This window comes from Chelonia mydas, chromosome 1 (assembly GCF_015237465.2).
Source record: "Chelonia mydas isolate rCheMyd1 chromosome 1, rCheMyd1.pri.v2, whole genome shotgun sequence".
Lineage (NCBI taxonomy): Eukaryota > Metazoa > Chordata > Testudines > Cheloniidae > Chelonia > Chelonia mydas.
The window spans coordinates 215,528,670-215,556,114 of record NC_057849.1 but is presented as its reverse complement, the minus strand read 5'-3'; the positions used below and the strand labels follow the sequence as shown (position 1 = coordinate 215,556,114).

Below are 27,445 nucleotides of genomic sequence, written 5' to 3'. Positions count from 1 at the left end.
CTTCCTCCACGCCCTCCATAAACTCCCTGTGTGCCACCATCCCATCCCCTCTTTTTCAGGACTCTGCAACCCTTCCACACCATTCCCCAAGCCAGGGGGCTCTGTGTAACCCCATGTCTCCTCCCCAAAATATCACTTTCCGCATCCCCTCCCCCCATGCTAGCAGCTCTGTATTTCTCCCGTGGCCCTCGGTTCTCCCCCACACTAGAATACCCCATTCCCCCCCCCCCCCCCCAGCCATGCCAAGAATTCTGTGTGAACCCTCATTCCCCCCCCCCCCCCCCCCATTTCTTTTATTTCTGTCTGGGACATGTCATTCAAGGTGTCAACATTTTAAAACTGTATTGGGAAGAAGGGCAAAGCGGAGATGGGGATATTGTTTTGCAGGAAGGTATTAATAACTGTCATCAACTTGTCCTTTGATCTCTAGACAATTACAGAGGTGGCTGAAACTGCTGGATCTGCTAACCAGATACCAGGGGCTCTATGTACCAGCCATTTTCTCCTTTTGGTTTTCCAGTTGTCACCAAAATCTACAGGGTTCTGCCCATTAATGCCTAGAACATTCCCTGAAATCTTGCAATTGATCAGATGCAGCATTCAAATGTATTGTGCTACTGACAAACATCCTAACACAGAAATGCCTGCCATCAAGCTGAATGTGAGATCTTGCTTTAGTTGGCCAACAAGCAAAACAACCCCAACCCCATCTCAATTTCTCAGGCTTCTTCAGGACACTGTAAAAGTAGCAATTAAAGGGCACATGCACACTTGGTTTTGCCTTCAGAGGTCACCTTTAAGTCACTGTTACGAATGAATAACCTCAATTTTTTTGGTCTGGGTTTTCTAATACTACTCTGGCAGCTTTCATCCTCAAGTGCTCTACAGAGTCTATATAAGGGTCACTCTCACACTGCTGAAATGCAGCTGCCTCTGGGGGGAAGGCAGCAACTGTTTAACAGCCACACAACACAGAAGAAGAGACAAAAACTGCCTTCAGCTGAAGCTGTGAAAGGAATTTAGGACAGCACAAATATTTACCAAGCAGTACTTTGGCATGGAGAATGGAGAGAACACTCCGAGTAGAGATTTTCAAAACTGGCTGCCCAAAGTTAGGCTATGCCCATAGCTTGCCGCCTAAATAAGGGGCCTAATTTTCAGAAGAGCTGAGCACTCCAAAACTTCCACTGATTTCAAAAACCCTAACTTGAGTGAAAGGGGAGCTTAGTCTCCTTGGCTGGTTCAATCCTTTGGCTCTCAGCTAAGATTGCCAAGGAAGGATTAGCTAGTTTTGGCGATGATGGGAACAGAACGGAGACCAGCCAGACAAGTCACCTGTACCACAATTGTTTTCAGGCAGTAGCAACATGAGCTGAACTTGAGCATCTAAATGAAAGGCCCAGTATACCCCTGCCAAACCCCCGGAGCTATCCATTGCCTGCAATGGGGCTCCTGACTCAATCATCAGAAGTAGGCTTTGGTTGTACATCTTAACCAAGAGCAGCACCTCTACGGGCACAGCACCCCTGTCGCTGAGGTCAGTACGGACTCAGAGGGGAAAGCACGCCAGCTAAGTCACCAGCACAACTTCTTGCAGCACCATGAGTTTCCCTTTGGTGTCCAACTCTGGACAAAACCTGACGCTGCTTAGCTTATGAGAGCTGCTGGTCTCCCAACAGTTATGGGGTTGGACTTTTTGTACAGCACCGAGCACAATGGGGCCCTCCTCTATGACTAGGGCTTGTCGGCATTATGGTAATACAAACAATAAATCATTATTACTGTTGTCACAGAAGAGCTGTGACTGCACGGAGTCCTTCTGCTTGTAGGTTTGTTTGATTCTGCTAGAGTAGCAGGGTATGTCTGCAGTGTGGAAAGACTGACTGACTGAAAGTTGAGTGATTATTGATATATGGTAGGTCCTGGTTTCATAATATTGCCCTACCCATACCAGACTGATCTTTTCAAGGATGTCTCTCTTTAAATATAGGGACAGCAAGCTGAAATTGTTTAAGGTTTTCTGCATCACCTATTCTTGTCGCAAGTGTGACACTGCCCTCTGGTGGCTGTTCCCTGAATCACAGAATCCAGAGGAATTCAAGATGAAAATGGATTAGTAGGTTATATCTTGTCCACTCCACCCTATCCCTTCCTCTACAGTTATTCTCTAGGGCTTTGTCCAGTCCTACTTTTAAGCGACCCAAGTGATGGGAACTTGCATGCCCTTCCTTTGAAGAGACCCTTCCGCAGCCTAATTTCATCCCACTACCTTTAGTTTATGCCAAATAACTGTCAGTCTCCTGCGATTTACAACTTGACAATACTTGCACCTTTAGATGGCAATTCATGACCTCAGACCGCCACATATTTATCTTTTCAAGCCTTTCTTCACAAGCTGATCCTTCTAGCCCTTTAGGAATTTTTCTTGCTCCTTCTGACTCAACATCAGCTATTTTTAAAAATCATTGTTAGTTCTACAGAAAGAGAGAGAAGGGCTGACAGACTGAGAAAGAAGAATTTCTGGACTGCACATTGTGTGTGTGCGGGGAGGAGCTAGAGCATTTGAAAGCAGGGGAACCCTCTTTTCACATGCTGCTAGAAAGAGGAAGTGACTGAGAGATGCCGGTAGGGGCATTACTAGGGGATATCACAGGGGCACACATACAATGCGCCATACATCTAAGCCAGGTACTCACCGTGCTGGGAAGAGGACGATTTCTCCAGCATGGATTTATAGAGGTTTCGGAAAGACCAGCTCAGGTCCTGGAAGTTGATCTCAGAGTAGGAGAACTTGAAGTCGTGGTTAGTACTGTAGAGCGGGGGTGGCACATCTGCCCCTTCACGTCCCTGCCCTCCTGCCACAGTGGCTGCCACATCCACGGGCCCTGTGCCCTGCTAAAGACCAGACAATAATATGGAAAAAAATATCTAAATAGATCGTTGGCTTTGTAACTTCAGGAATTTGAGGGGGAAGGTAGGGGCTTGCTCCCAGAAAAAGAACACCCAGCAAATCCCATATCACCTGTCTGTCTCCCCCTCAAAATCCTTGCAACTCTCCTACCAGAATGGGGGACTCCATCCTCCTCTCCCTCCCAGGGACATTCTAGCTCCAGCCCATCCTCCAGCCACTTCACACCCTAATGGCTTTATCCCTGCCCCGTCTGCTCCTTTCCCCTGTTCCACTTCCTCCCTACTTCCCTCCTGGTCACTGATCTCCCCTCTTCAGCCCACTGTTTCCATTCTTCCCTATGGCCCTCCCCATCACTGATTTACTCTTCCATCTATGTCACCCTGTCCCCCTTTCTCCCTTACCCTGTCTCTCACTTTGCCCATCTCCACCCCCTCCTCTGCCGCTCACCTGACTGTAGCTGGCAATGGGTGTGGTGCTCTGCAGCGATAGCTGAGGGGTAGCCTCAGGGGGCAGAGAGGCTTCTGTGCTGACTGGGACAGCCCCCCGTGGGCTCTTATTCGCCTCTTGTTCTGGGGAGTCCTGTGATAACTGTGAGCAGGGGGACAAAAGAAGAGGCAAGGAAATCAGAAACAGACAGAGAAGGGAAGCAGCAGATGAGAAACCAGCTCCCCCTTGTACAAGCTTCTGCCCTAGGAAAGCAAGGTACTGTCTGTAGTGGAAGAACATTCAAGAGGACAAAGCTGCTCTTCAGACAGGACTAGATGGCGCTATTGGGTGACAGCAACGGAAGCCACATGGTGGGGACAAGAGGAGAATTCAGACTCCATGTTCACCTCCCCACAGACGCGTCCTGTTTCCCCAATGGGACCCCAAGCAGGAAAGACTCCCTGCTGGAGTAAGAGGGAAGTTCAGCCCTCCCCAGCCCCATCTGCTCCCGGAAAGAACCACACTCACATCATCGTCTGGAGGGTGCCGCCTCTTGCGGGAGATATCTGGGCAGGAATCTATTGTCCAATAAGAACCCTGGAAAGAAAATCCAGTGGTGAGAGGAACTCCCTGCTGCAGGATGTTACTGAGACCCACAGCGCAGAACATCAACTAATATATCAATGTCCATGCTACAGTGCATGAGCTAATGCCAGCTGGGCATCAGGAAGATGTTTTCCTCCTGTAGTACAGGACTGAACAGTGAAGTACATTGCTATTGTGGGAATTTCACGCCTTCCTCTGAAGCTCCAGGTGCCAGCTACCCTGAGAGACAGGTCAAGAGAAAACATAAACGAAGGGTCTGATCCAGCATGGCAGGAGATGGCCTGGCCTAGTGCATCCTTTATGCCTGCACACCCCATCAATGTCCTCTGCCTTTCATGGAATTTCTTTGTTAGTAATAACAGTATAGACCAATTAAGCTATAATGATCAGAGTGGGCAAGATGACCTAAAAGCATGTTTGCTAGGAAATTTCTGAAGACCCAGTTCCAAATGGTGGTTTGATGCTTGGCTGGCTGACTCTTGCTCATGGTCTAACTAATAACATATGTGGGGTTGGGACTTCCCCCAGGTCAGATTGGGAGTCACCTTGGGGGTTTTTCACCTTCCTCTGCAGCATGTGGGTACAGGTCACTTGCCAGGATTATCTGGGTATATCTCACTTACTCGTTTCAATGCCACTGCAGGGCCATGGGGCTCTTGTGCACCTCAGTCCCTTCTATTCTCTGCCTGTGGTGCAAACTGGTTGGTCTCATTTTGATTGTTGGATTTAGCATGCAGCTAACGGCCTGTGACACACAGGTGGTCAGACTAGTTGATCTGGAGGCCCCTTCTGGCCTTAAACTCTAGGACTGTTATTAACCTCCAATTGTGATTTAAATTGATCTTTACAACGGCAGGACACGATGGCCTTAGAAGTGAAGGCCAACCTTCATACTAGCATGCAGCCAGTTAGGGTTTACTGAAACAGGGCATTATCACTAACTGAGCCTTATGAGTTGTGATCCCCAAAATAATGATTCTGTATTACCTAGATACCTAAGTGATGTCAACTGAGGACCCAGTACCTTAACGGTGATCTGCAAACAAAAAAAGAATCTGGGCTTGGGCCCTTTTCTGAAGCATTATGATATAGAAACAAAGACTTATGAGGTTCCTGTCAATATATTTACATTAGTAATATCAGAATTTCTTTTTTTCTTGGTAGTCTCCCTTGGGAACTCAGAGATGCAGCTTGGGCGTTTCGTCTTCAGCCCTTACTGAAGGTGCAGAAATGCTGAATTTTTAGCAAAGCGAGCTTTTCTTACAACTGTTTTGGGGTATTTGAATTCAGTGGGTGATAACAATATTTTTAAAACCCGAAGTTATAAAACAGCTTTAAACAAATATCAGTTCTGCTCTCAGGTGCTTGGATTTCATTTCCCTGGTATCCATGATGTAATAATCCTTCCAGTTCTCTAGTCACCCATGATGTCTTTCAAGCAGAACAGGTAATACAAGATCTGCATTTCAAAGATTGGGGAAGAAAAAAAAAAGGGCCGAGAAAAAAATATTTCAATCTAAGTAAAGATCACAAGGCAGGGGGGAAAAGGTGGGCTGACAGCCATTTTCATTTCTTTGCAGGTCCTTTTAGTGTATGTTTCTGGAGTCTTCAAACACAGCAGTATATCTCATTGCTTTAACATATATACTACATATTTAAAAGTTTTAACCACCTGGGCAGAAAGGGCAACACTGGCTTATTCCCTGTGGTGTAAGTGACTCACCCAGGAACGTGACAATTTCTTACCTTCCCAGGATCGTCCCTCGGTCGAGGCACCTTTCGAAAACATTTATTCAGAGACAGGTTGTGGCGAATGGAGTTCTGCAGAGGGACGGAGAGAAGTAAATAAATGCTATGTAGGAAGGATAAGGACCGCAGAGGAAACTGAAGACTTCTGTGTATGCCCAGGATGGGGTGAGAGATCACTCAAGGCCAAAGCTGTCTATGTACACGCAGGATGGGCCAGGACAGAGACTAAGGAAAGGAGAGGGATGGACAGTTCTGGAGACCAAGGCCTTCTGTGTATGCCCACAGAAGGTACAGTGAGGATGGTATTTGGGCCAGGAAGGGATTGGCAGAGAGTACTTTTGTGGGCCCTTCTTAATAGGGAGGGGGACCTCCACATGTATAAATCAATCAATTCTAGGGAAATTAAGGGTCATTTGGCTCTGCACTTCCTCCAGCTGGTAACTAGAGCTTTGCCTTTACACCTGGCTCTTTTCTTTGCTTAGTGGGAACGTTTTGTACCGAGAAAAGAAAGAGCGCTCTCTTAAGGTGGTGGAGACTTTGCACTAGCCACAGTGTTCCTCACCTTCCATCCGATGCCAGCATTCTTGTAGTAGGGGAAGTTGTCGCAGATCCAACGGTAGATCTCGCTAAGTGTCATCTTCTTGGCAGGCGACGAGTTGATGGCATAGGTAATCAGAGTGGCATAGCTGTAGCGCGGTTTCCCATCCTGGTGCACTGCAGCTTCATCCTTACTCAGGGTGGCATTGGGGTCAGTGGGGGAGCCTGGGGGGCACTTCCGGGCAGCCCCTGGGGGCCCCGCCTGCGAGGAACCCCCTAGTTTCTCAATAGTAGCTCGCAGGGTGAGCTGGGGGAGCCAGTCTATGGAAGTGAGGCTGCTTTCCAGGTCAGAGGCCATGATGCTAGAAGCCGGAGTGTCTGCTGGGGAGAGAGGAACAAACGGGACTGCTGAAATACAAGCAAATTGTGCCTTGATAGTGGAGGGAAAGATGCACTCCCCCACATCAGCGTACCTTTCTGAAGAGCCTCTTGCTCACTGGTCACAGCCAGGGAAGGTTGTGTCACTACAGACCTGGGACTGTATCCCTGGGAGGACAACCCTGCTTGCTGATAAGCTTACACAGTTTGTCCTGGAGTAGTAACCTAGTCCTGTTCTGTGTATCCTAGTCAGACTCAGATAAGGGAACGAGGAGAGGAGAGGGATCTATCCTGGGGAGTGGGGCCATTCCACCTGCTGTAGCACACCATGACACCATCCCCTTCATCATCTGCCAGCTGTAGCCTAATAAAGTCACCTCCTCATCTCAGGAGTGGGATCATAGCTAGGGAGGAATGTCCCTCATGTTGTATCCAAGTCACACCTAAATAAGATCACCTGTATGGGTCAGGACTGGCAATATATTCACTGGAGGTGGGGGGAGGAATTTCTTCTTCATGGCCTGAGGTAATCTCTCCCTACATCATATCACATTGTATCCAACCCAGTTTGTAAGCTCCTTGGGGCAGGGATCATAAAAAATCCCCCCCCCCCCACCTATAGTGGTATATACACATAATTATATCAACCACATCAAGGACGGACTGAGACTGGACTGAAAACAGAATCATTATAATTAAGACTTTGCTCGTCTTTAGCCCCTTTTTCCTAAGGATCTCAAAGAATTTTACTGAATTAAGTCTCATGAAATGCAGGTAAGTATTATATCCCCAAGTTGAGAAATCTGAGGCACATAGAGGAGAAGTGACATGACCAATGTTACACAGTGTCAGGGATGAACTAGATAAATTTAGTTCTGCCACGAGTTCAGGGGACTTGACTAGATGACCTCTCGAGGTCCCTTCCAGTCCTATGATTCCATGATACAGTGAGTCTGTAGTATGGTAGAGAACTGAACTAGGGTCTCTTGACTCTGATCTTTGCCTTAGTCACAAGACCATATTTCTCCTCATAAAAATAAAGCACCTCTGCCCAGTGTGAGCAGTAATTATACCCAAACGTTCAATTCAAGTGGCCACATTTTAAAAATAAAACAATATATTTGGTAACCTGTGTGAAATGGGCAGGTACATCACCATCCAGGTTCTAGGGGGTCAGGTCATCATTAAAAACCAACATCACAACTGGCACTAATTGGCTGCACCAAGGACTGAATTCCCCTCTCACCCCTGCCAGTGATGGTCCCTTTGAATCTGGGCTGAGATAGTTAGTTTGCATGACTGCAGCCTGCACTGTACCTGTTCTGGAGATAAAGAGGGGAATTAAGTCTTTAGGGGCTGCAAGTTCTGCACCTTTCACCAGTATGAAATTCACTTTTAAAAAGATCGCTGCACATAGATGCATGTCAGCACACATAAAGGTAACAGTCGAACACAAACAACACATTCCGGTAACAAATTAATCTCACACACACACACAGAGATAACAGACTAACATGAACACGCCCTACTCAGGAAAAAACCATCAGGTGGCGCCTCCTACTAAGTGCATCACCCACACTGACTGGATCAGCTGAGGCAGGGAGACACCCATCTGACTGAGTGTCACCAGTAGATATCCTTTCTAAATATAGATCCAGACATGCATGCATCCAGCACCTTTGTACACAGACACAATTCCCAGCTTCTTTCACACAACACCCTACACTCACACACCACAGTGTTCTTACAACAAAAGCACACAAGGTTCTACATCCAGCCTTCACTCCCAACACACACACAACCCAGGGCTTTCACATACACACACACACACACACACACAGGGCTTGCATTTTCACACATACACACTCACTCACTACATACAATATTCAGGGCTCAAACACCCATGCACCCAAACAATCAGACACTATCCAGTGCTCAAACACAACAACCAACACTGTCTCAAACACCCAGCACTCAGACAACATCTCTCTAATCATACAGCCAACATACACACACAAAAGTGAAACTATGCCACCACCACATCTGTAGCTAGTGGAAACACTATTCTGCTTCTGGAGCGGAGAGAATGAGGAAAGGAAAGGCCCAACTGCAACTTACTTATCTCCCCAGCACCAGCCATTCCATCAGATACAATAGTGATGAGCTAGAGCAGGGGTGGGCAAACTTTTTGGCCTGACGGCCACATCTGGGTGGGGAAATTGCATGCAGGGCCATGAATGTAGGGCTGGGGCAGGGGTGCGGGAGGGAGTGCGGAGTGTGGGAGGGGGTGCGGTGTGCAGGAAGGGGCTCAGGGCAAGGGGTTGGGGTGCAGGAGGGGACTCAGGGCAGGGGGTTGGGGTGCGGGGTGCAGGAGGAGTTCGGGGTGCAAGCTCCGGCCCAGCACCACTTACCTTGAGCGGCTGCAGGGTGGCAGCAGTGCGCAGCAGGACTAAGGCAGGCTCCCTGCCTGCCCTGGCCCCGCGCCACTCCCGGAAGTGGCCAGCATGTCTGGCAGTGGCTCTTGGAGGTGGCGTGGGGCAGGCAGCTCTGCCATGCACTGCCCTCGCCTGCAGGTACCACCCCCGAAACTCCCACTGGCCGCGGTTCCCCGTTCCTGGCCAATGGGAGCTGCAGGGGGCGGTGCCTGCAGGCGAGGGCAGCGCTTGGAGCCCTCTGCCCCCCCAGGGGCCGCAGGGACGTGGCGCTGGCTGATTCCGGGAGCGGTGCGGGGCCAAGGCAGGCAGGGAGCCTGCCTTAGCCCCGCTATGCCACTGGGCTGGCAATCTCTGGGCCGGATGGAAAGCCCTGAAGGGCCGGATCTGGCCCGTGGGCTGTAGTTTGCCCTCCCCTGAGCTAGAGTAATACAGCAATCTTGACAGGTACGGTTGCATCAAGCCTTCCATTGCAAGCCCATTTTCAGCTGCACATAACTTATTGAAAATATCTCCTTTCAGGCTGAAGGCTGAAACTGGTCTCATCCCAAAGAATTTTTTTTTTTTTTTAAAGCTTGATCAGAATCCATCCACTCTTTTTTGGAATTATACAAGGGTGAAATAACTATAAATTTTCCCAGTGTAAAAAACCATGCAAACAAACAAAAAATGTTCTTAGTGTCTATATAACTTAAAAACAACAGAACTTCAATACCATGCAACTTTCCACATAGTCTGGCCTCATTAAGGACTCGTCTCAAGGCCAACTTGGGAGAAAAGAAATACAAAATAAATAGCAACTAAATATTCCATTTTGTAAGTGTGCATTACAAAACTTCAGTCATTTAATATGTACAGGACTATAGAATAACAAAACTAATATGGAGCTGTGATTTCATGCTGCTGTTTCATTATGGAAATGAATATTTGTGTAAGATTTTAACTATGCAACCCTGGAATTATGAAGTAAAATAAAAACAGAGCTAAAAAATTCTCTCTCTTTTTCAATGTGATGCTACTTTAAGATTCAAATTTGAAACATCCGAAATTCAGCAAATGCAAAAGTTACAGTTTTCACAGGACTTTTATCAAGCTTAATTTAGGAGTCACTAATGCATCTCCATAATTAATGCAAGTTTTGAATTTATACATACACATGGATCACCCACTGCCTAAACACAGCTGTCTCTGGGGTGAAACACAGCAACTGTTTTAAGAGTACCCAACCACACTAAATAACAGTTTAGGATGGGAAGTGAAGAAGAATCCTGTATCCAATAGAAACTGGATGGAAAATTTTGGGGAAAGAGTATAATTTCCAAAGGCGAAGTTTGGCCACAATTTTGGATTTAATGTTCTGTCTCTTATGAGAGGTGCTATGGGATATTTAATGACCATGAGCAGAAAGGCTGGTCAGGCTCTCAGTTATACGATTTATCTTAATAGATTCATAGATATTTAGGTCAGAAGGGACCATTATGATCATCTAGTCTGACCTCCTGCACAACGCAGGCCACAGAATTTCACCCACCACTCCTACAAAAAAACCTCTCACCTATGTCTGTGCTACTGAAGTCCTCAAATCGTAGTTTAAAGACTTCAAGGAGCAGAGAATCCTCCAGCAAGTGACCGGTGCCCCATGCTACAGAGGAAGGCAAAAAACCTCCAGGGCCTCTTCCAATCTGCCCTGGAGGAAAATTCCTTCCCGACCCCAAATATGACGTAACTCCAGCAGCATGGTAACTATAGAACAGGGGTGGGCAAACTTTTTGGCCTGAGGGCCACAACGGGGTATGGAAATTGTATGGCAGGCCATGAATGCTCACGAAATTGGGGGTAGGGGCGCGGAAGGGGGTGAGGGCTCCGGCTGGGGTATGGGGGAGGGGTGTGAGGGCTCGGGCTGGGGGTGCAGGCTCTGAGGTGGGGCCGGGGATAAGCGGTTTGGGGTACAAGAGGGGGCTCTGCACTAGGATCTAGGGGTTGGGAGGGCGAGAGGGAGATCAGGGCTGTGGCAGGGGATTGGGTCGCAGGGGGAGGCTCAGGGGTGCAGGCTCCAGGCGCTGCTTACCGCAAGCAGTTCCCAGAAGCATGTCCTCCCTTCGGCTCTGAGGCGTAGCCAGGTGGCTCTGTGCACCGCCCCATCCACAAGCGCCGCCCCCGCAGCTCCCATTGGCGGCGGTTCCCAGCCAATGGGAGCTGCAGGGGCAACGCCTGCGGACGGGGCAGAGTGCAGAGCCACCTGGCCGCGCCTCTGTGTACTATGTAGGAGCCGGAGGGGAGTCATGCTGGCTGCTTCCTGGGAGCCGTGTGAGCGGGGCAAGCCCCCAACCCTGCTCCCTGGCTGGAGTGCTGGAGCAGGGCAAACCCCGACCCCACTCCCCAGCAGGAGATGAGGGACGGATTAAATGGTCTGATGGGCCGGATGTGGCCCGCGGGCCGGAGTTTTCCTGCCCCTGCTCTAGAATCAATCTGTACTATTAAGTCACTGCTGACTTGTAGGGAAGAGTGCACTCACTCTACTTTGGCAGCACACTGGGTTTTCCTTAGATGTCTCCTATCCAAAGAGTGAACCAGCTGGACACTGCAGACCATGTAACATCTGACATCACAGGGTAAACCAGAACACCACCACCACTCATGGTTCTTTCAACTTCCACTACCCAGTCAGGCCTTTGTACTGTCTGGCAAATGTTCCCTCTACCACCTCTCTTATTCTCTCTCTCTCTCTCGACTACAGACAAACCTGCTACCACAGAATGAACAGGATGAACCCAAATCAATGTGTTTTTGTAGGCCTTACTAAATTATCTAGCCAGCTAGAATTCACTGTACACATCCATTTTACGGTCAGTCAAATACCTACACTAACACTATTTACATTTATGCCTATAGGTGATGTGAAGATGTACAATCATAATATCAGACAGGATTGAAAACGGGATAGAGTCTTTCACCGCTCGGGCACTAGTTCCAACATAACCCCAGCTCCGGAAGAGTCAGAGAGATGGGGACTAGAGCCTTTCACTTCGAGAGCACTCATCCAAATCTGTACTTAAGCAAACAGTGGTTTGCGTGGTTCAGACAGAGAGAAAATGACTAAGAAAAATCCTATAATCAGCTGGCACTGAAGAACCACAAATTCACCCAAGACAAATCAGCAGCTTGTTCAGTGAGCAGTAATAAACATCCTGGGTGCGGTGACTGACCAGCATGTTCGACCTGAGGCTGAAAATGGAAGCTGGCCTCCCCCATCTCAGGTTCCCTGTACTGTACATGCCACTGACTAGCTGGCAGAAGACATTATTATTTTGCCTGTCCCGCTAATTTGCAAAGTTCTTCCACTCAGTCAGTCATGCCCCTCCCTGCACCACTGCTAACTTCACAGGGCAGGGCTGAAAAACTTACTAGAGGTGGTGTATGTAGCTTTAAGAACTATGCAAATGTGCGGTTACTGCCCCTTTATAGTCTGGAATACTCTTTGAGGCAGGGCTCAAAAGACTTGTCAGTTTAGAATCAGGTGCAGCTGGAGTGAAGTACTCCTTTTCTTTTTGCGAATACAGACTAACACGGCTGCTACTAACACTCTGAAACCTATGAATGAAATGAGGCTGGCTGTAGCTTTTAAAGGACCCCAAAACTGTACTAATTACATACTTTGATTTTCAGGGGATCAAAATGAAAACTAGTAGCCAAAATACTCAATCCTAGGAGCCTAAAGTTAGACTGCTAAATCTATACTTTAGGCACCTAAATGGAAGTGACCTGATTTTTACAGGTACTGAGCACTGCAGCTCATACTGAAATCAATGGGAGCTAAGGTTGCACAGCATCTCTGAAAATCAGGCCACTTCTATATTTTAGGCACCTAAGTAGATATAGAAGCATAACTTTAGGCTCCCTGGTTTGAAAAGTTTTGGCTCAGGCAGTAAAAAGGTACAGTCAGCTTTCGGGAGAAAATCACTGTTGACAATGCCAGGGTCACCTTATCTTTGAAAAAGCAAGATGATCAGAGTGACAGCGGTGAAGGAGGAAGTCTAGACAAAGAAAGGAAGAAAAAGAAAAGATAAAACTGGCCATGTATGGAAACACGGATAGTTTCTACTCCGATGAAAGAAACGAGGATTTTGAAGTTTATGTGCAAAGGTTGTGCAATACTTTTTATACCAACAACACTGAAGGGAATAACGTGGGGGAGTCAATTTTTTAAAGTTTGTCTGCGAGAGAGAAACATTTGCAGTTTCGAGAGATTTTTGTTTTCCCTCAAGAACCAAGAGGAGATACGAATGAGGGAGACTAGAATGAAGTGCTTAAAAATGTTATCTACCCCAAACAAACTTCCTCACTGAGAGAGATACATTTCACTTAAGAAACCAGAAAGGAAAAAGCATATCTGATTTCCTGGCTAGTCTCAAATCACCATCTATAACCTGCCATATTGGTAACTATCTGTGAGACTTGGGAAATTGCTTTGTTTCTGGAACTAGAAATCCAAAATGAAGAGAGAGGCTGCTGGGTATTGTTCACAAATGAAACTTAACTTGGAAGGAGTGGTGGTCACGCTACTGGTATCTGAGTCAGCCAAAAGAAAGCACTGCAGTTTGAGAGTGCACTTCTGTCTACATGCCACATGGAAAAAGGAAAGCCCAGCCCACAGGGCAAGGAGTTGTCAGGAATCACTGTACCCAGGAGTCGGTGGTTCCATTGTTTAGGACTAACCCAGCAAGCAGAGTAATATTTTTTCCAACAAGCTGAAGTGCTGGAGATGTGGTTACAGAGGACATGTAGCTTGTGCTGCCCATAAACTACAGAGGAGAAAGGAATTCAACAAAAGGAAGTTATTGTCACCTACAAGCATGAAGTACACCAACTAGCAAATACAGAGGAGCCTGTTACAAACTCTGAGCCTGTCCATAACAAGATGGCTACTTGGAGCTGTTTGTAGTGCAAGATTGAAGGGATTCAAATGTTTTATTCTGTGTTCATGCAGATGGATAAAAGTAATGCAGTAGTTTTGATTTTTTGAATGGGAAATTTGCTAATGTTACACTAAGAGAAACTAACACAGCACTTTAAAGCTATAATCAAGGGACAATCAAAGTTTTAGGATGTCTGCAAATAAATGTAAACTACTGGGGTACTTGTTTGCTGTTACTATTGTTGTTATATTAGGATACAGACCTTCTCTAATTGGCACAAACTGGCTCAAGAACATAAAGTATACCACTAGTTAGGTCTGGTGGCGAAAGAAAAAGAAAAATCTATTTTTGGTACAGTCACGGGTTTAGTGAAAGGCATAACAGAATGTATTTTTAAAAGGCCAAACCAACATTTCTTAAGGCTCATCTGGTGCCTTATATTTTGTGAGAACCCGCAGAAAGGCAATTAGAAGAATTGCAGGAGCAGGGAATAATTTCATCTGCTGAATTTAGTGAATGGCTGTGTGTGTTCCTGAAACTGATGAAGTGTGAGGATTTGTGGGGACTATAAAGTCATCATAAGCCCCAGGTTGCAAGCAGATCAGAATCCAATTCCAAAACCACAGGATTTACGTGCTAAACTGTCAAGAAGGGTAAAGTTTACAAAGCTTGACTTGCCTCAAACATATCAAGAGGTCATGTTAGAGCCAGATTCTAAAATATCCTTACTATGGAGACATATAAAAGGCTGTATAGGCACAAAAGGCTACCATTCAGTGTAGACAGTGACCTGCCAGATTTAAAAAAAAAAAAAAAAAGAATAGATCAAATTCACCAAGGTTTTTATTTTCTTGTCAGCTATTTAGACATATGGTAGAAATGTAGAGGAACACTTGAGAAACGCTAAAGGGATTTTGCAAAAAATGTGGTCTTAAAGTTAAGAAAAATAACCAAGTTGCTTATTTACGGCCCAGCACAGGTGCAGGGGAAGACAACACAACCCTTACAAGAAACAACAAATGCTACTGAGAACATGGCTCTACCTAAAAATGCTTAACAGCTGAGGTCATTTTTAACTTTGTTAAAACTACTATAAAAGATTTATCCCAATATATATATACAATAAGCCTAATGTTTTCACTGTTACAGAAAAAAATGTAAAATGGTTTGGAGCAAAAGACAAAATAAGGCTTTTGGAGATGCACATTGAGGAGTTCTACCGTGCTGGTACATTTTAATCCAGAGCTTTCCTCACTATTACTAAGTGATTCTTCACCAGTAGAGGTAGAAGCTGTAATTTCACACAATTGCAAAGATGAGCAAGAGAAATTTACCTCATTTGCTTCAAGAACATTAACAGAACAATTACTTTTATACTGAGGAAGAGGCATTTGGTATTATTTTTGGAGTAACTCAATTTTATGAGTACTTATTTGGAATGAAATTTACTTTGGAAACCAATTACAAACCTCTGATAGGAAAAGTAATTCCAAAAGAAGGTATTCCAGGCTTAGAAGCATCCAGGATGCAGAGATGGGTTTTAATCTTAGTTGCATATCAGTATAATATCAAGTGTAAATCTTCAGTACAGCACATGCTAACACTGATACACTATCCATATTGCCTCTGAAATTAGAGACAGAATCAGAAGTGGATCACTGTTCAGAATCACCCACACAGAAGATCTTCCCATTAGTGCAAAAAAAAGATAGCCACAGAAATGAAAAGACCTATTGGGTTAAAATAATGTAATATACTCTTTCTGCAGGACAGGTCATATAGGAGAAATTTAGTTCTAATTCTTGTAACAAACAGATTTGTCAGTGAAAAATGACTGATCACTAAGGGGTACAACAACAGTAATACAAGGCTTACACAGTAGGAGCCTGGCTGAGTTACGTGAACTTCACCCCGGCATAGTGAAAATGAAAATCTGACTAGAAGTTGATTTTGGTGGCCAGGCTTTGAACAAAACACTGAAAGCGATTAGTCAATGTGAACTCTGAAGTAGTCACCAACACAAGTCACAAACCGTTCCACACCGTCCATAGAAGTTGGTTACTCCGGCTATATGAGAGCGTTTATAGTGGTGCAGCTGCGCCACTGTAAGTGCTCTAGGGCAGCCGCTCAAAGCTGACAGGAGAGAGCTCTCCCGGCAACTTAATTCATCCCACATGAATGGCAGTACCTATGTCAGGGGCAAAAGCTCTCCCCCGACAGCACTATCCACACTGGTGCTTAGGTTGGTGTAACTTATGTCACTCAGGGGGATGGCCTGAGCGACATAAATTAGACCGACCTAAGTGGTAGCGTAGACATAGCCTAAGACTTGGCAAAGATTCCATGTTCATTTTGCACATAATAAGCAAATGGTCTTCTAGATGGACAGAAGGACATATGACAAACACTTCTACTGCTAAGATTACTTAGACATTGTGGAATGTGTTCACTGCATGTGGTTGCCCAAGGAGTTTGGAAGCAGATGCGCTGGAGCTGAGTTGGAGACTGAATGTAGGAATGAAGGGATGCTAGATGTAGCTTGTAAATAAGGACTCTCTGTCTTTTTATTTTTGTTTTTATTATGATCCAGGTAAAGTCACTCTAATTAATTAAAAGAAGCATATTTGACAAATTGGATTTTGGGAGGCATAACACCCAACATCCATTAGCCAGACTTCCTAGCCAAAAGTTTATATGAAACCTACGAGGAGGATGGCCAACAGCAAGGCCAAGAAGCAATGTTCTAGTGGAAAGCCTACACCTCTTAACAACTCTCTATGGCTGGAAAGCTAGAATCTCTAATGGGAATTCTGCATCCTGCAGTTTTGGACTCCTAAGGGGATACATTTTTCATACCATCTTCTCAATAGTAGCTGTCTGATAAGATCTTAAATCCCCCTTCCAGTCCCCTCTAGATGCTGGAAGGAGCCTTTTCTCTTTTCCCCACCCCACAGAGCCTCCTGACCACTGTGACAGGGTCCCTCATCTTCCTGGTTGCTTTGGGGGGTGGGGTGGCAGGGTGTCTCTACTTCTCCAGTCTCTTCTTTTTTATCCTCCTCCTCTATAAGGGAAACAGGGAGGGAGGATGAGGGTAATAAACTGATAATCTGAACTTTATGAATAATTTTTAAATATATAAACACATAAATATATGATCCTCACTGGGCCCTGCTTGGCCATTACAGGTTGGCAGTTTCCTGTAGGTATCATGGTAGAAATGAGCTGAGGAGGGATTTGAAGGAGGATAAGGTAACGGCTTTATGGACTGGCTAGACTAGGGAAGGCATTCCACAAGTATGGTGTGGAAGTAAGTACATGGAATGTTTCTGGAAGAAGAGAACAAACAGGTGGTGATATTGGTCACGTAGTATGTAACCTATCATTTAAATCAGCTTCTATACCAGATAACTGGAGGATAGCTAATGTGATGCCAATTTTTAAAAAAAGCTCCATAGGCGATCCTGGCAATTACAGGCTGGTAAGCCTAATTTCAGTACCTGGCAAATTGGTTGAAACTATAGTAAAGAACAGAATTATCAGACATGTAGATGAACAGGTTTTGCTGGGGAAACATCAACATGGTTTTTTTAAAGGGAAATCATGCCTCTACTAGAATTCTTTGAGGGGGGTCAACAAGCATGTGGACAAGGAGGATCCAGTGGATATAGTGTACTTAGATTTTCAGAAAGCCTTTCACAAGGTCACTCACCAAAGGCTCTTAAGCAAAGTAAGCCGTCATGGGATAAGAGGGAGGGTCCTCTCATGGATCAAGAACTGGTTAAAAGATAGGAAACAAAGAGTAGGAATAAATGGTCAGTTTTCAGAATGGAGAGAGGTAAATAGTGGTGTTTCTCCAGGGGTCTGTACTGGGACCAATACTGTTCAACATATTCATAAATGATCTAGAAAAAGTGGTAGACAGTGAAGTGGCAAAAGTTGCAGATGATATAAAGCTATTCAATATAGTTAAGTCCAAAGCAGACTGCAAAGAGTTACAAAGGGATCGCACAAAACTGCGTGACTGCGAAACAAAATGGCAGATGAAATTCAATGTTGATAAATGCAAAGTAATGCACATTGGAAAACATAATCCCAATTATACATATAAAATGATACGGTCTAAATTAGCTGTAACCACTCAAGAAAGAGATCTCGGTGTCATTATGGATAGTTCTCTGAAAACATCCACTCAATGTGCAGCGGCAGTCAAAAAAGCTAACAGAATGTAGGGAATCTTTAGGAAAGGGACAGATAATAAGACAGAAAATATCATATTGCTTCTATATAAATCCATGGTACACCCACAGCTTGAATACTGCATGTAGTTCTGGTTGCCCTATCTCAAAAAAGATATACTGGATTTGGAAAAGGTACAGAAAAGGGCAGCAAAAATGATTAGGGATATGGAACATCGTCCATATGAGGAGAGATTAATACAACTGTGACTTTTCAGCTTGGAAAAGAGACGATTAAGGGGGGATATGATAGAGGTCTATAAAATCATGACTGGTGTGGAGAAAGTAAATAAGGAAGTGTCATTTACTCCTTCTCATAACACAAGAACTAGGAGCCACCAAATGAAATTAATAGGTAGCAGGTTTAAAACAAACAAAAGGAAGTATTTCTTCACACAATGCACAGTCAATCTGTGGAAGTCCTTGCTAAAGAATGTTATGAAGGCCAAGCCTATAACAGGGTTCAAAACAGAATTAGATAAGTTTGTGGAGGATAGGTCTGTCAATGGCTATTAGCTAAGATGGGCAGTGATGCAAAACCATGCTCTGAAGTGTCTCTAGCCTCTGCTTGCCAGAAGCTGGGAATGGGCAACAGGAGACGGATCACTCGATGATTGCCTGTTCTCTTCTTTCCCTCTGAAGTACCTGGCATTGGCCACTGTCGGAAGACAGGGCTAGATGAACCACTGATCTGACCCAATATGGCCATTCTTATGTTGGCATCGACGCAATAGAAGATAAGAGCAGATAAGAAGGGAGACACAGAATTGCGAACGGCAGTAAGTGAGGACAAGAAGCTTGAACGTGATGGGGTGGACCAATGGGGAGCCAACAGATGGATTTGAAGAGGAGGATGATATGGCGAGAACAACAAGCCAGGGAGATGATTTTAACAGCTGTGTTCTGCAGGGCCTGATGTTGTTTCAAGGAGGCCAGTGAGGAAGTGGCTGCAACAGTCAAGATGGGAGATGAAGAGGGCCTGGACAGGAATTTTAGCTGTGTGGATAGAGAGAAATGGATGATCTTAGGTTAAGGAGGAAGAAACAGCAGGATATGGACACAACCTACATTTGTGGGGCAAGAACGGGAGTGGTCAGAAAGGATACACAGATTGTGAGTCTGGGTGATAGAAGTGTGGCGGTGTTGTAAAAAAGGGACGGGGTGGAGCGGGGGGGGAGAGACAATGGGGATGGTTTCAGAAGGAAGTTCAAAGTTCCGTTTTGGCCATGCTGAGTTGGTACTGAGTCATCCAAGGGAAGATGTCCAAGAGACAAGTTAAGATGTACGACTGGATGGAGGAAGACTGGTCAGGAGTGGAGAGGTAGATTTGCAAGTCACTGGCATAAAGATGGTAGTGAAGCCAACTGAATAGATGAGATCACTAAAAGAGTGTGTACAGAAGACAGGAGGAGTGAGCCAAGGATGGAGCCCTGCGGTATCCTTATGGAAAAGGGGAGAAGGGAAGAGGTCAGCCTAGTGAAAAAGACACTGAACGAATGACCAGAGCAATTAGGAGGGGAACCAGGAGAGGACAGACACACAAAAGTCAAGAGAGGACAAGAGGAGGAATAGAGACCCTTAAGACTTGGCCAAGAAAAGGTGACTGGAGATGTTAAGGAGATAGGTTTCAGGAGACCCAGAATATCTTTGCTTAAGTCAATTTAAAACATATTTAAACTACTTAAAACTAGTTTAGTTTACTTTAGTTTAAAACAACTTAAACAACTTAAAACTACAGACAGGCTATGGGGCCTTTCAGCTTACAGATGACCTGCAAAGGAAAAAAACTGAGTCCATGCCCGCTATTTGCTCCTTCATGATGCATAAGGAAGGTCTGAAAGGCTTTTTGTTTAATTTCACAAGGTTTTTTCTCATATTCATTACCTTAGATAGATCTGGAATAATAATACCCCCTAGCTCTTAGGAAGCACATTTCATCCTTACATTTCAAAGTGTTTCAAAGTGTTTTATAAAGGATCAATTCATTTCATTCCTCACATTTTACTGGTGGAGAAACTGAGGCACAGAAAGGGGAAGTGATCTGCTCAAGGTCCCCACAGTGGCACAGCTTAGAAGAGAATCCAGATCTCCTGAGTCCCAGTCCAGTGCTCTATACACTAGGCTTACCTTTTCTAGGGAGTGTTTTGGAGGTCAAGAGACCTAGAAGAGATTTTTAGGCAGATTATTTCATCTCTGTTTGGTTTTAATGCTAGATCACCGGCTACAGCCAAGCCACACGTGGAGGGGCAGTTAAACAGGAAGGGTGGGAGACTGGATGAGTCAGAGAGATTATGGCGCCTTTCCCCTCTAAAGCACTACTATCCCATGCTGGTAAGACTGGATAATTCAGCAGAATCAGAATGATTATTCATTATACATCTGCATTAATGGACGTGGTATTTGATATAACCCAAAATAAAACAAAGTCCCTGCCCCCATAAGCATATGATCTAACAAAGGCAAAGCCAAGACAGAATCACAACACCAGTGTGGAAGACCACTGATGAGGGGCCCAGTGCAGTGCAGCTAGGAAAGATTCCTGGAAGAAATGGGTTTTAAGGAGGAGATGGAGGATGCTTGGCATATGAGGACAGGGAGAGTGTCCTAGGCATACTGAGCAGCAGGATAGAAGGCCCAAAGAAGAGTGGAAAAAAGAGATGCAGAGATCAGTAAAGAGAGAACTGGGAGGAGTGCAGGAGAGTAGGAGGAAATCAGAGCAGAGATGTAGGTGGGGTGAAAATGTGCTGCGCCTTAAAGGTGCAGAAGCAGAACTTAAATTTGATGCAATAACAGATAGGAAGCCACTGAAGGGATTTGAGGAGAGTGCTGACATGGAATGAGAATCAGCAGAGGAAAACAGATAACTAGCAGCAGCAATAGGATACTGAGTCTTTCACCTCTAGGGCACCAATCCCAATCAGGCCCCATGTTGTGATGGGGCAATGGAAAATAAGCCTTTCACATTTCAATAAAGCCCCAAGAATTCCTTAAGAAGATGGTCCTGAACTCTGCTACAAGGTCTCTGGATTGAGCCCTTCTGGATATTCTGCACCAGCTTCATTTACATTTTAAAAAACCTCCATTTTAAAATGAGTTAAGTATGAAAATGAATAGTGTATTCAGGACAGTCTCCCCTGTGTTATTCATTTGTACATTAAATGCAATTTATTTTAAACTGTCTCCACATTTTCACTTTTTTAATATGCCACAGATTTTTGTACTTACAGTGCATAACTGTATCATAGACATTTTCATAGTGCAAGCTGAAGATTTTGAGAGCCGGACAGGGAACAGTTGGGGCTATTGGTACGTAGGGAGGTGTGGGAGGCAGTTTGGGAATGGGACGAGCACATTAGCTGGATGTTTCTCTTAAATAATCAGCAGTGAAATAGTTAGTGATTATTGACATTTAAATGGTTATCTTTAAATTTCTGGGTTAACATCCAATAGAGACGAATGGGCAGTTCACACTTCTTAGAGCCTGAATCAGTAGCTTTTGCAGATTCAAACGCTTGATTCCTGTTTTCAAGGTTATCTTCAAAATCATCAGGCCTAGAAATATAATTTATTTTAAAATGAAAGCTGAGATTCTGAAGCACTATGCTGCAGCTGTAGAACTCACAGGGCTCTGCCGGTAAGATAATGATTACAATCTGGCCCTAGGTTAGGGGGATTTGATGATTGCTGGGGAGAATTGGGGAAATGAATTACTTGTCTTAGTCCAGTTCTTCATGGACAGATGCCCACGTCACAAACGGCATTAATAGGTCTCCCCGCTGACATTCTCAGCGGAGGCCAAAGGTCTGAACAGGTCACGGAGACTGAACTCCCCAATACAGGTACACAAGGCCAGGGATGAGGTCCATTGGTGGGGGTGGTGTACCGAAGATGCCTGCATTGCTGTGGCCCCTGGGGTTAAAAAGAGAACCAAGGAACAGCCTCTAGCATTCAAGGTCAGTAACATTTCTTAAAGCAAAAAAATTGAGTTTACAAGTGTCCCACCTCCCTCAATTCAATAATTTCCACAAGAATTAGGGGTCGCAACCAGATTCCAAATTGGGTATTAACATTCAGCTTCCTTAAATTGCCCCTGCTATTTCAGTTCAATATGATATTGCCTGACCCCTTATCCTGATCCCAGGTACTGTCCATAAAACCATGGATTTTAACACAAAATCCAAGGAACTAACAAGGCATGCGATGAGACGAATGTTATATGCTATCATTCATTTAGGTAACCTTTGTCCTGCCATACCCTTTTAATCTCCCTCATTTAATGTGAAATCTTATTTAGGGCCTGACCTCGAAAAGTACTGTGTACCCTCAACTCTCATTGACTTCCTTGGAAATTGAGGACACTCAGCACCTCAAAGGATTATACTGCTCATACTGTAAAGACGAGACTTTCAAGCCCGAGTGCCTGAACTTAGGCTTCTAAGTCTATATTCAGGCAATTAAATAAGTAGCCTCATTTTCAAACTGCTGAGCACCTAGCAGCTCTCACTGATGTCAACTGTGGGCTGATGGACACTTACGACAATCAGGTCACTTATTTAGATGGATTTAGAAGCCTGACTGGCACCCAGGTTTGAAAGTCTTGGTTAAATTCCGAAGGACATAGACCTGTTACTTGTCTGTAGAACACCTTGCACATTTATGGAGATAAATAATATTCTTCCCTTCCCCTCCCACCTTACACCTTTATGTAACATCCTTGGGGCTACATCATTCCACCCCAGAGGGAGCAGCATTTCAGCTTTGGGTTAACAATCATAGAACTGTAGAATCATAGGACTGGGAGGGACCTCGAGAGGTTATCTAGTCCAGTGTCCTTCACTCAAAGGCCGGACTAAGTATTAAGACCATCCCTGGCCCAATTCACGTAAATAAGTAGCAACAACAACAAAACCCAGCAAACCATACACCCCTCAAATTACTCCCTCCCCTGGATTTACCAGCATGTCCTGGCTTCTGCATATCTGTCTTTCAGACTGCAAGCTTTTCAGGGCAGAGATTGTCTTAATTTGTGTGTCTAGAACAGCACTGAGTACTCTGTCAGCAATTAATGAATAAATCACAAACAATTACGCACAGGCCCCACACAGAATTCCGCCTTGCAAAATTGTCATATTTACCAGTTCAGCCACAAAATCTAAAAACTCATCCTTTATCACGATGACAGACAAGAATTAAAATACAAATCTTTTATACACCCTTCAAAATATTACTTGCTGTGAACAAGAAGAATTTTCCAAGGCTGGCATACACATTCAGTAAAACGCTGTGGCATCCGACTGAACCAAAGGCACTAGAAAAATGTCAAGTCATTATTGTAAGAGCTGGGGCAGAAGAAGGTAAATTAACCCCAAGAGCAGGAAGAGTCAGTAAATCCCTTTGAGCGTACGAAGGCCAAAATGCCTCACTTATTGCTTTCCTTGCACGAGACAATGTATTCTACTCAAAGCAGATGGACTGCAAAACTAGAGAGCAACAAGTGGGAGGGCATCTTATAGTACCCCCAGAACACAAACATTATGGTTTCAGTCCCCCTTTGTAAAATCCACTGCGCCATGCTAAGAATCACAGAGAGGTCAAAATGCAATGGCAAAGGTGGGGAGTCATCTGGGGGTGACCTCACACTCCTTTCTGTGAGCTTACTGTCCAGTTACACCAAGGAATCCCTCTCGATCCTCATTCTTGGATTTCCCTGTTAGTATGTATTTTCCTCCTGGAGTCTGAGTTGGTATCTGTCAGAGCAAGGGATCCTTTGGCCTTGGATTTCCTTGCAACTGTCTCAGGAGAATAAACTTGTGCCAGTATCTTGAACAGGGAAAGGGATACCTCAGCCTGGGATTTATATGGGATTGTCTTTGGGGTGCTGGATCTGCTAAAGGAATCTGCATTAGTCTCTTTTGAGGTGATGTCTCTTTTGGACTTGATTTCCCAGTGAATGACCCAGGGCAACTGTGTTTTCTTGGGAAGGAGAGGGAGCACTGTGCTAGTGTCAGAGGGCTCCCTTGGGGTGGGATTTAACGATCCCATTTTCACAAGACAGCAGGGCCTGTACCCCACGACACAAGCATCAGGATTCACATTCCCAGACCCTAAATAGAGCAGGAGTCACATGTGAAGGATAGTAGCAATGGAATGGATCCTCTTAGTTTTGAAAGTGGGTTCCACCAATACTACCCCTGAAATTTTCATCCCCAGGCCCCGGGGTACAATGGGATTCACACCAAAGGGCACCAATTCCCATAGCGCCCAATCATTCCCATAGCGCCCCTGCGTACAGTGGGATCTACATCCGAGAGTACCAATACTGATATTCAAACAACTCCCAGTCCCAAGCACAGTGGGTTTCTGCAACCCCTAGGATACTAGCAGCAAGATTCACACACATAGCCTCATGAGCATTGCATGATACACACCCCTAGGGCACCAATGCTAGGATTCACCCTCCCTCTCCCCAGTCTTTTAAATCAACACGATCCTCCATATTGCCCACTGGATGACAGAAATGTATTCCATGTCAGTGATGATGAAGGCTGAGTCCACAATAAAGTCAATACACTAATGACTGACGGGGAATGCCAGAGGGACTTGGATACAATTCCCTGAGGCTAGGGTCTCCAAAAAGCAATGCACTGGAAAGAAAATCAGGCCGGTTCTTTATAATGAATAAAAGGAGACAATTAATTCCAGAAATAAAGATGGAGAAAGGCACACTGAGAAAGAAGGGTGGGGAGAATTCAGAAATGGGAAGACAGAGAGAAGATGGAGAGAGCTATAGACAGAAGAGAAAAGACATGGGAAGCGTGAAGGATAGAGAGGAATAGACAGAAGGAGAACTGTGGGGAAAAGAGAGGTGATGTAATGTGGTCACTCACTCTGTCTGGAAGATTTTCTGTAGGGAGGGGGGAGTTATCTCCGGCACTGGTTTTTGGGGTGCTGCCCTTCACACTCCTCCCCTGGACTCCATCCTCAGAGCATTGCTGCCAGCTATTCCAAGATCTTCTTCAGATTTTGAGAGGGAGGGGGTTGTGGATGAAATCAGGACCCTGAGAGGTAGAATGATCTGCTTGGGGTTGTCTGCCCCCTAAACTGCTGGTGGTATCCTAGGATACGGATCTTCTCCTTTCTCTCTTCTTTAATAGCTACCTATTTAAGGGGTGTCACTCCTGGAAAATACTGTTTTCTTCTCCCCACTGGCTCTCTGGTTATATGGGAGATCAATTCCCCCTTCCCTCCCTAATTGGGGGTCCCTTTTCTCTTCCCTGTAGGTTCACGTCCCCTTTTGGGGCAGGCAAATCTCCCCCTTCTCTGAGGGAGTTCCTCTTGCTAACTCTGTGGATATTTCAGGGAAGTCTCTTTTCTCTTTCCTGGTGGCTGGCTGGTAGGTGTTTCTCCCCCCCTTTACGTGGGATATTTAGGACAGTCTCTTTATGGAAGTCCGGGGATATTTCCTCTTCCAGGGGGGAGTGCCCCTTGCCAGCTTGGTATCTAGAACTCTGTTACCTACAGTGGGCACTGCCAGTCGGTGAGGGGTGTCTCTCCCTGGGGCCTTGCTTTCTTGTTGGGTACTGAGTGGGTGTTAATTAATTACTGGGTAACTATTTGGGGCTTTGCTTCTTTCTGGCTAAGTATTTGAGGGCCGGCTCTGTCCCTGATGGACCTAAGGGGTCTCTCTCCTGGAGGTTCCCCACTGACTGTCTGGCTGGGCTTGGGAGAAATGGGGGAGGGGGCGTCTCCTTGTCTATTTTAGATCTGGAGGGATGGGGGAGGGTGTCTCTGCGCCCTCTGACGAGGTCCTGGGGAGCCGAGGGTGGCTCCACCCCGGATGGGTAGGGGGCTGCAGGGGGTCTCGGCCCGGTCAGTGGGCTGTGTCCGCCGCTTGGCAGATATTTGGGGCTGGGGATCGGAGTCTCTGCCCCGTGGCTGGGGATCAGGGAGCTGCCTATGAGGCCCTCTCCCCAGGCTGGGTTGTGGGGTCTCTCCCGCGGCGGGGGACGGGGCTGTCACCCCGGGCTGGCTGGTGGCGGTCCCTGGCTTCCCCCTCCCCAGGCCCCGGCTCCTCTCGCCCGGGCCCGGCTGCCACTGGAGGCCGCGGCGGCTCCTGGGCCTGAGCGGGGCCGGGCGGCCGCCTCCGCCACCTCCCGCCGGGCCTCGGGCCCGTCCCTGGGGGTCTCCCCGGGCTCCTTGCGGGGGGCCCCGTCCGGGCGGCGCTGAGTCTTCCCGGGCCCCGCCGCTCCCACGGCTGCTGCGGCTGCTGCTCCGGCTGCTCCGGGCTGCGGCTCCACTGCAGGCCCCGGCTCCTCCCCGGCCTCCGCTCCGCCTCCCCCGGCTCCCCCCGGCCGCGGCCGCCCCCGCCTCCCTGGGTTAAGGAGGCTCCCAGAGAGAGGGTTACCCAGCCTAGCCCGGGAATAACCACCCCCCAACACGCCGAGAGAATAACCCCCTTAATCCCCCCCCCCAAGGAATAACCCCCTCACCCGCATGGGGAATAACCCCCTTAACCCCCCCCCCCCCAAGGAATAACCCCCCCGAAGGAATAATTTCCTAAACCCACCTGGAAAATAACTCCCGCAATCCGTTTGGGGTATAACGCCCCGATCCGTAATCCCAACCCACGTAATATTCCCCCTACACGATCATCTTCTCAATCACACTAACACACACAATCAGGCAATAACCAGCCTTGGAAAGATTAGATTTTTATCAGTAAATGTTAGTAAATGTCAATTTCACGGTACACACACACACACAAACCAATGAAAAAATATTTCCATCCATAATAATAAAAATGTTCAGCTAGGCAAAGTAAAACAAATGCTACTTGTCAATTTATTAAGAGTTTGATTTAATGAAATGTGTATATGTTGACATGTGATGTTGACAATTAGTTGTAAATGGTTATAAAGCTTTAACTTCTTGAATCTCAGCATCTACTTTCATTAAATACTATTACCCCCCCCATTTCCCACAGCTGTACATTTTTGAATAAAAATCTAAAAAATGCTTTAAAATAAATACTGATATTATCCATCAAAATTATTTTAAAAAATTCTGCTAAGCCTAGTAATAACTCCCCCAAGATCGTTTACACACCCCAGTCCATTACACACCCCAATTCCACATATAATAACTTTCCTGCAATCCCACATGTAATAATGTCCCTCCAACCCAGATGATAATTTTATCTCAGTGAGATAATTCAGATATGCGTGATAACCTCACCCAACCCATGTAATGTCCCAG

The 27,445-nt window shown here is 45.8% G+C and overlaps 1 protein-coding gene across 8 annotated transcripts in view; it reads right to left on the bottom strand.

The window, feature by feature from the left end:
- Window positions 1-26,506, bottom strand: part of FOXJ2 (forkhead box J2) — a 34,106-nt gene extending 7,600 nt beyond the window's left edge. Inside the window, exons 1-6 of one of the 8 annotated variants that reach the window (XM_027818024.3) lie at window positions 25,078-26,506; window positions 6,255-6,610; window positions 5,690-5,764; window positions 3,866-3,934; window positions 3,359-3,499; window positions 2,697-2,895 (exon numbers count right to left, since the gene is read on the bottom strand). In XM_027818024.3, the coding sequence (XP_027673825.1) occupies window positions 2,697-2,895; window positions 3,359-3,499; window positions 3,866-3,934; window positions 5,690-5,764; window positions 6,255-6,587 (817 nt within the window). In that variant the 5' untranslated portion in view covers window positions 6,588-6,610; window positions 25,078-26,506. Of the gene's footprint in view, window positions 1-2,696; window positions 2,896-3,358; window positions 3,500-3,865; window positions 3,935-5,689; window positions 5,765-6,254; window positions 6,611-6,702; window positions 7,051-7,736; window positions 7,925-9,018; window positions 9,171-25,077 lie in introns of those variants that run through there. The other 7 variants (XM_037912934.2, XM_037912938.2, XM_037912954.2 and 4 more) reach the window with 7 other exon arrangements.
- Between the last annotated feature and the right edge of the window lie 939 nt (window positions 26,507-27,445).